The sequence below is a fragment of the Arctopsyche grandis genome, chromosome 3, assembly GCF_051622035.1.
Source record: "Arctopsyche grandis isolate Sample6627 chromosome 3, ASM5162203v2, whole genome shotgun sequence".
Taxonomy (NCBI): Eukaryota; Metazoa; Arthropoda; class Insecta; order Trichoptera; family Hydropsychidae; genus Arctopsyche; species Arctopsyche grandis.
The window spans coordinates 25858947-25868190 of NC_135357.1; the positions used below are offsets into that span (position 1 = coordinate 25858947).

Here is a 9244-nt window from a genome sequence, read left to right on the forward strand (position 1 = left end):
CGCATGACCGTGTGCATAGCGGCGAACTCCTTCACGTACCCCAGTCTACGGGCCAAACTTGGCGCGCTCCGGATCACCCCGACTACAGCGGACGTGATAACCAGAGCCGACGCAACACGACAAGCCGTCATCTTCGAAGCGAAGGAACAACTGTCGGCACAACCAACGTCGAGAACAGTACGTCCCGACGCGGGAGCGTTCAGACCATCTCGACCGGCCGTGCGACCCCCACGATGGGTGTCATCGGACCAGACAGCGCGACCAGCCACTACTACTCCGACGTGCTGGAACTGCGGACAAACGGGACACATTAGCCGGTTGTGCCGCAAGAAGAGGGTCCGGAAGCTGGAGCCAACGAACGACGAGGATGAAGACGACGAGGAGGAGGCGGCTTCGGGAAACGAGCAGTGATCGGCCTGTTACGGGTCAGACCGATCACCGGTGCACGCAAAACACCTGGAGTGAACAAACTGGACGGCAGCGGCACGGCCGGCTCGTTTGTTGTGAAAGGAGAGATCGGAGGCGTGCCGTGTCGAATGGTGGGGGACACCGGGGCGTGCATCACGGTGATCAACCCGGAACTGTTCGCGAAGATCTCTCCTAAAGATTACACCGTCGTGAAGGGCCATTACAGCAGAGCGCGGCAAGCGGCGGGCCAAACCATCAAGATCCACCGATGGATACGGGTGACCCTTAATCTGCAGGGCGAAAAGTTTCCGTGGAACGTAGCGGTGGCGGATATCCAGGATCCCATATTGTTGGGACTGGACGCACTGAGACATGTCCGAGCTACGTTCGAGTTGGGCGGAGAGGAGAAGTGTATCATCAGGGGCGTGCAACGCGAGAAAGGGAAGAAAAACGCACCTGCTGTCAAGAGCATCCGCGGGGAAGTACCCCACCCGAAGATCACGGCGTTACTCGAGAGGGCCGATATTCTGCCAGAAGAGAAACGGCGCCTCGAGACCATGATTCGGGAAAATCGGAAAGCGTTCGCCCGGGACGAGAAGGACCAAGGAAGGACCACGAAGGCGGTCCACACCATCGACGTGGGAGACGCGAAGCCGATGAAACAGCCGCCGAGAAGGATACCGCTAGCACGGAAAGAGGAAGTACGCGCTATGATCGACGACTTACTGAAGCAGGGCGCGATAGAACCGGGGCACGGGCCGTGGGCGTCACCGGTAGTTCCGGTCGCCAAAAAGGACGGGTCGCTAAGGATGTGCGTGGACTACCGGAAACTGAACACCGTCACCAAAATAGACTCACACCCCATCCCGAGGATCGACGACACTTTCGACCAGTTGAACGGAGCGAGCTACTTCAGCACACTGGATCTGCAGAGCGGATTCTGGCAGGTACCGGTCGCCCCGGAAGACCGCGAGAAGACAGCGTTCGTAACAGAGTTCGGTCTGTTTCAGTTCAAAGTGATGCCATTCGGGTTGTGTAACGCGCCAGCGACGTTCGTACGGTTAATGACAAAAGTGGTCGGTGACATAAGCAATGTCCTCGTGTATCTAGACGACATTATCGTGCACAGCAAAACTTACGACGAACACTTGGTGCATTTAAACAATGTGTTCGAACGGATACAGGCAGCCGGCCTTAAATTGAATGCAGACAAGTGTCGATTGTGCTGCCGCGAGGTCGAATTTCTGGGACACCGAGTGTCAGCCGAAGGAATTTCGACAGATCCGAAGAAAGTCCAAACCGTGCGGGACTGGACGACTCCGAAAACACAAACCCAAATGCGCAGCTTCCTGGGACTGGCCACGTACTTATGGGGCGCAGTCTTATGGGGCGCAGCTTTATGGGGCGCCGCCTTATGGAGCTCAGCCGCATGGGGCCCCGAAGGAGGCGCAGGGGGGTGCAGCCTCATGGGGCGCAGCCCCATGGGGCCCCGAAGGGGGCGCAGGGGGGCGCAGCCTTTTGGGGCGAAGCCCTAAACGGCAACTGATCATGGGGGCGAAGCGCTAGACGGCAATTTATCATGGGAGCGTGGAGGGGCGAAGCCCTAAAAGGCATTAACTAAGGGGGGCGTAGCCCTAGACGGCAATTAATCATGGGGACGCGGAGGGGCGAAGCCCTAAAAGGCAACTGATCATGGGGGCGAAGCCCTAGACGGCATTTAATCATCGGGGCACGGAGGGGCGAATCCCTAAAAGGCATTAACTAAGGGGGGCGAAGCCCTAGACGGCATTTAATCATGGGGGCGTGGAGGGGCGAAGCCCTAAACGGCAATTGCTCATGGGGGCGTGGAGGGGCGAAGCCCTAAAAGGCAAAGGCTCAGGGGGGCGCCGAGGGCGAAGCCCTAGAAGGCAAAAAAAAAAACGATTTTTATACATTCGATTAGATAGATATATATATATATATATAAATATTACTGATAATAAATAATAATAATAATAAATAATAATAATAAAAATTATAATAAATAAATAATAATAAATAAGTCTAATAATAATAAATAATAATAATGTTATGTCTATTCAAGGCGGTTGGTGTAGCAGTTCCATCCATCGAACATACAATGAAGAATGCAAATGAGAAGATGCAGCAGCAAGAAGACAATTAGGCGATAAAAATATACGAAGACGTAGAGAGGCCGCTCTCATCCTGAGAATGGCTTCAAAATGAGGCACATGCCCTTCTACAAACATTTGCGACGCGCTACAGCTCCTAGGTAACCCGAAAAGAGCACGGTAACAGTTGTTGTATTGTACCTTTATCTTCCTCATCGTCTCCCGCTTGTATCTGGTCCATAATTCACCAGTATAGAGGCTAGTACAAAAGGACATAAATAATTGTCTCTTAACCTCTACACTGGAGTGGAAAAATCGTCTAGCCAGCATATTTGCCCTTACACAAATGGCTCTTCTTTGTCTTTCGATGTCACGGTCATCAGATAGATCCTCCGTCAGCAAGTGTCCCAGATACTTGACTTCCCTAACAGTTTCAAGATTACGCCCATCTAAAATAATGTTGGGGACGAAATGAGGACCTCGACCGTATCGGAAAATCAGTACCATGGATTTACTCGTATTATACCGCATATTATGTTCTGCAGCATAACTCGAGCAAACTTCCAGGAGGCGATTCAGAGCTGACGGAGAAGGCGCCAAGATCACCATGTCATCCGCATAGCTGATGTGGTTACTGCATATTCCTCCTATGTGGCAACCAACTCCAGTCTGTCGAAGGCGATGTGAAAGTTCATCCATGTAAAGGTTGAATAAGCCAGGAGACATTGACCCACCCTGTCTAACCCCGCACTTCAAAGAAGCGGGATCAGAGTATGAATTCCCCCAGCGTACATGGCTGAACTGATTCCGGTGCCAGGATGCTAAAAACCTCACGATTTGACTTGGAGCTCCCCTTTTTAACAGTTTGGACCAAAGTAGATCATGATCCACTCGATCGAAGGCCTTGGATAAGTCTAGAAAACAGGCGTATACGGAAGTTTTTCGCGATGTATAAAAATCCACTACCTGTTTTAAAGTGTAGATGGCCATGTCCGTCGACGAGTGCTTCTTGAATCCAAACTGCTCATCAGCTGACAAAAGGTAGCCACTTAATCTGCAACTCAATATCTTCTCTAGAATTTTAGATAAAATGGTGGCTAGAGCAATAGGACGATAGCTGTCAATGACTGAAGCATCAAGCTTTGATGACTTGAGGACAGGAACAATAGTCGTCCTTGAAAACTCTTCAGGTACATGTTCATGCAAAATCATCACATTGAAAAGCCTTGCTAATATGATGAAGAAATTCTTACCACTATGCAGAACATGATCCGTACTAATGCTGTCCCAACCAGTTGCTTTCCCTCCAGACATTGACCTTAACGCAGTTTCAACTTCGTCGCCAGTTATGACGAAAAACGAATCTTCTGAGATAGACATAACCACATCAGCCCTGCCCATCAAATCCGAAACAGACTCTTTGAAATGCTTGCTAAACATATTGGCAATACTCCGATGGTTGTAGATTCCATTAATATGTACCGGGATAGTACTGTTTACTGCTAAAATAGCATTTGTAGCATTCCAAAATTGCTTGAAGTCTTTATTTCTATGATATAGAGCTATCTTGTCCATAACACTTTGATTAGCGTTGCGTTGACATACCTTCAGTGCAATTTTAAAAACATGCCTAGCATGACGACGTCGGTCGGCAATTTCTCCTGTAGAAGGGCGGCCCGCTGCGACCCATTCTATGAATGAGTTCCTCGAATCTAGGTAGCGTGCCGCTACCTGATCGTTCCAACCAGGAACCACCTTAAACCTCTTATCATTATACTGATGCGTTGGTGAAGAAAATGATGTCGAAGCGGCATTTCTCAACACATCTACAATCGAATGATAGAGGTAATTAATGGAAGTCCTATGCTCAGTATCAGTGCATTTTCTCAAATTGCAATTTTGAAGATTATTATCACATACAATACGATCCAAAGAGTTAATTATTTCTAGTGAATATGCAATTATGTCGGAAGGGTTGCGTGGCATCCAAGTTGCAATGTCGCGATGACGATAATTGTGATATGGTCTCGAACGATTCAGACCATTCGAAGCAATTATAACAAAAAGCGGACGATGATCTGACCATACTACGTCAGTATGGACTTTAAAATCTTGAATGGATCCTAAAATTCCTTCAGATGTGATACAGTGATCCAACCACCGTAAGGAGCCGTGTGCGTCACTAACATATGTAAATGTATCAGATGGAAGACACGCATAATCTTGAATCCTCAAATGATTTTCTTCACAGAAGGATAGTAGTTCGTTCCAAAATAAAGAGCCAGGATGAGCATTAAAATCACCCATGACAATAAAATTCGAGCGACTATGATCTTCGATAGCGGCATTAACAATGCCCAAGCAAGTAGTAAAATCTTCAAAGTTTTCTGGTTTTGCCGTCGGCATATATACATTAATAATTAACAATTCAATATCACCTTGCTGAAGTTTAATGCAAAGTAATCTCGGATTATGAAGGTCAATTTGGGTGACTGTAAAAGTTTTTTTGTACAATATACCAACACCACCATAGGGACGTCCAACTAAAGGTCCATTACCGCTGTCCACTGCAGATGTACCAGTGCCTTCAAATGATGGATGGAATCTTCTCAAGTATACAGTTTCAAATTCTAAAAACCATGTTTCTTGTAACAAAATAACGTCGGCCTCATTACATAGTTTGGAAATGTAGGATTCAGTACGTCGAAAAGAGCGACAATTATAGCTGACGATTGTTATTGTTTTGTCCCCCATTAATATAGTTTTTTCGGAAACGTCGGAAAACAATTCCGGTCGGCCATAAATCTTGCACGAGCAGTTTTGTTGCATTCGTGGCTTCAGTTGCAACAATGAAAGACTTGAAACCGCATTTTGTTCGAGATGGTAGTTCTTTTAAGGTGAATTTGAAATTTACTTTTTTCTTTAAATATGTACTAATTATTTCGACATTCGTCTCTAACGAGAATCTAGAGATGTAAATTTCAGATTCTGGAATTACAGCTTGCAATTCAGAATCCTTGCAAGTGCCTCTTAAGTTGGCACTTCGTCTAATGTTTTTTTTCGTTTTAACTAATTTGAAATTATCGTTGTTATCATTTTCAGCTAGTGGAGCGCCAGCACTGGTTGACACTCCCTGATTGTTTGCATCGTTCGATGTAACATTTTTCGAAGCGCCGCCACTGGTTGACGCTCCCCGCTTGTTTACATTATTCGATGTAACATTATTCGATGCGTTCGGCACAGGAGGTAGTTTCGATTGGCTATTATTTTTGTTGGTTTTATTAGTCTGCTTACGTACGGCATCCGCAAAGGTTCCGGTTTTTTTTAATATCTCTTCCACCAAGTTAGACGCATTCAAATCGCGATTTGAAACATCGGAAGTGATCTTGTTCATATCTTCGCGCAACTCAGCTATTGCATCCTTAATGAGAGAAATATCATTCGCCCCACCCTGAGACTTCAGAACTCTCACCTCTTCCTTCAAATCTTGAATGGCACTCAGTAATGATGTAACATCAATCGAATCGAAAGAAACAGGAGGCAAACGTCGCAGGTTGACAGCGCCAAAATTTGGTAGAACAGACACATCTGTCTCTTTAAACATTTTAATAATGTCTTGAATACATCTTAACTTTTTTAGATCACCTTGTCGTCGTGTATCTCGCACATCAGGCAGAAGTGAAATGAGCACGTTTCTCGCCACCATCATTTCATCCTCAGTAAAGAAGTCACATATTTGGACAAGTGATACTTCATCTAGGGTGTCGATCTTGTTGCGTATGAACGCCAGAACTTCATTTATCACCACTCTACAGGCACAAATCGTGGCCATATCGGTAGAAAGGGATGTAGGTAAACACGTCCGTCTGTGTATACCACACAACGCGAACGCGAATATATATATATATATATATATATATATATATATATATATATATATATATATATATATATATATATATATATATATATATATATATATATATATATATATATATATATATATATATATATATATATATATATATATATATATATATATATATATATATATATATATATATATATATATATATATATATATATATGTATATATATATATATATATATATATATATATATATATATATGTATATATATATATATATATATATATATATATATGTATATATATATATATATATATATATATATATATATGTATATATATATATATATATATATATATATATATATATATATATATATATATATATATATATATATATATATATATATATATATATATATATATATATATATATATATATATATATATATATATATATATATATATATATATATATTCGCGTTCGCGTTGTGTGGTATACACAGACGGACGTGTAGATTTAAACAATGGTCTGGAATATCTGTTTCCATATTAATAATTTTCCTAGGTCCAAGAAAACCAAAACAGTTTTTCACAAACTGCATTCCCGCAAATCGTGTCTTAATTTGAACAGTTATTTTGTCAATTTATGGCACCCTATCTCCGTGGGCCCGTAAGCATTGCTTACCCCCGCTACATAGTAGTTACGCCACTGGGTGATGTTAATGATGGCTTCTGCAGATTTGGTCTGATAATAGTGACTGCTGGCAAGTTATCATGCAATATGAAAGTAGTAAGAATCATTATTTTAAAATATTTTATCAAACAAAGTGGTGGCATTAGTAAAATAATCGAAGCGAAAGTTAAAAGAGCTATGAAAAAAGCACTGCAACAATTATGTGAATTCCAATGGATTACCAAAATAAATACTAAATCATAATTATCAAGTCAAATAATGAATTAAGATGAAGTCACCTGTATAAAATACAGTGGCGGCTCGTGACAATTTTTAGTGGAGGGGCTGCACTGAAAAAATGTCACCATAAATGTTCTAAAATGTCATAACAGGACACGATAAGCACAGTTTTTGGCGTACGACCACTTACATGTGGATTTAAGTATTATTGAAAAAAAACTAGCAAAATTCACCACCCATTAAAGGGGTGGTGAAAAATGAAAAAAAAAGCTTCTAATTAAAATTAAATTCCATTATTCGGTCCGGTATTTCCCCAATCATTTATTTTTCTATGCTAATCATAGACTTTATACACTCTATGCGACTTTTTCGGTAAGTTCTAGTCGCGAAAAGTGTAAATTTTGTAAATATTTTACTGAATTATTTTGTTCTTCCATTTTTCAAAGAAAAAAATCTTAATATATTTAAATAAAAATTACGAGAAAAAGTTTAACGGGAGTAAACAAATAGACTTTCAGAAGAATACAAAAGTTTGTTGTTATCAAAATGAAAACGACTCACCGGAGATTTGATGAGGGCTCGTACACAACCAATTGAGAGTAGCGAAAACGTATAAAAGAAACGAATAAATTTTATTAAAATATCTTTAAATTTGGGCCTTATCGTCGTGCTCTGTAATGTATACGTTAGCCGATTTTGCCTTGCACTCGACCAAAGTGCTGTAAACGTAGCGTGACCGTGCTGTGTCGGTAAATATGAATATATATGAAATAAAATGACATATTTGAAATGGAGTCGTGTAGTGCTGAAAACGTGTAGTGCTGTTATGTATGAACAGACCTTAAGTGTTTTTTTGCGGCTATAGAAATATTAAAACTGTACAGCCAGAAAACTTTAAATTACTTATAGTGTTTTTCCAGTAACAAGCGAGGACATAACTAATTCATATTTAAATCTTTAAATTACTCCAAAAAAATAAATTTGAATCAGCTTGTTTTTTTTAACCGACAGAGCGTGATGAAATCTACCGAGTTGCATTATTAAGCTAAAACAGACAATTTTGACTTTTACTGACAATATACCGACGGTATAATATGTACATAATGACCAAACCGCGCAAAATGGCAAAATTTCAAAACGATCGGAAGAATGTAGGATATTAAATCCAAATGTTGTCAAACGAAAGAGCGAAGTGAAATATAGAAGAGGCTTGTAAAAACTAGTAACCTGTTGCGCACATTCGTGCACTTGATATATTCCAGATAAGAAACAGGACAAAATAATTGATTCAAGCGAACTGATATTTTGAGGTTTTTCATGATTTATTAATTACTTTTTTGATGCATGGATTGTGAACCGTTGTGCATTTCCAAATGTCTGGAAATAACGACTTGAAAGAGAGTAGCAGACGCTTGGAAATCAATAAACTGATAGATTCTATGTACATTATCATCATCATTCACAGCCATTAGCCATCCACTGCTGGATGAAGACCTCTCCAACATGTTTGCATTCGTCTCTGTTTTGGGCAACTCTCATCCATCTCATCCCACACATTTTTCTAATTTCATCGACCCATCTCCCCGGCTTTCCTAATACATTTGTAGATTCTTTCGGGTACCATTCGAGTACTTCTTTCATCCATCTATCGTCCGTTCTTCTACCCGCCCATTGCCATTTTAACCCTCACGATTACATCAACTATGTACCTTTGTCACACTTCTAACCACATATTCCGTTTCTTATGGACTTCTTATGGTTTTCTTAGATAGTTTAATACGTACGAAAAAAATGTGGTGTGCCTTGCACAGATTCATGGCACGCCCAGCACGCACCGTCCCAAAATCACCCCCTGGAGTGTTTTCGGTAAAATTGTATCCTTGTATTTATCCTTGCTCGACAGTAATACCTACAATTGCAATTTCAATACCTACAATTGAC

At 41.4% G+C, this 9244-nt stretch overlaps 2 protein-coding genes across 7 annotated transcripts in view; both read left to right on the forward strand.

The window, feature by feature from the left end:
- The first annotated feature begins 5736 nt into the window (after positions 1–5736).
- Positions 5737–9244, forward strand: part of LOC143909838 (uncharacterized) — a 3678-nt gene continuing 170 nt past the window's right edge. Inside the window, exons 1-3 of one of the 6 annotated variants that reach the window (XM_077428063.1) lie at positions 5737–6092; positions 6192–6367; positions 6894–8272. In XM_077428063.1, the coding sequence (XP_077284189.1) occupies positions 6011–6092; positions 6192–6367; positions 6894–6905 (270 nt within the window). In that variant the 5' untranslated portion in view covers positions 5737–6010 and the 3' untranslated portion in view covers positions 6906–8272. Of the gene's footprint in view, positions 6093–6159; positions 6380–6893 lie in introns of all 6 variants that reach the window. The other 5 variants (XM_077428060.1, XM_077428057.1, XM_077428058.1 and 2 more) reach the window with 5 other exon arrangements.
- The window catches only part of LOC143909837 (uncharacterized), a 5171-nt gene continuing 4628 nt past the window's right edge, over positions 8702–9244 (forward strand). Inside the window, exon 1 of the mRNA XM_077428056.1 lies at positions 8702–9244. This exon is cut by the window's right edge and continues 588 nt beyond it. The gene's annotated coding sequence lies outside the window, so the exon portion shown is untranslated.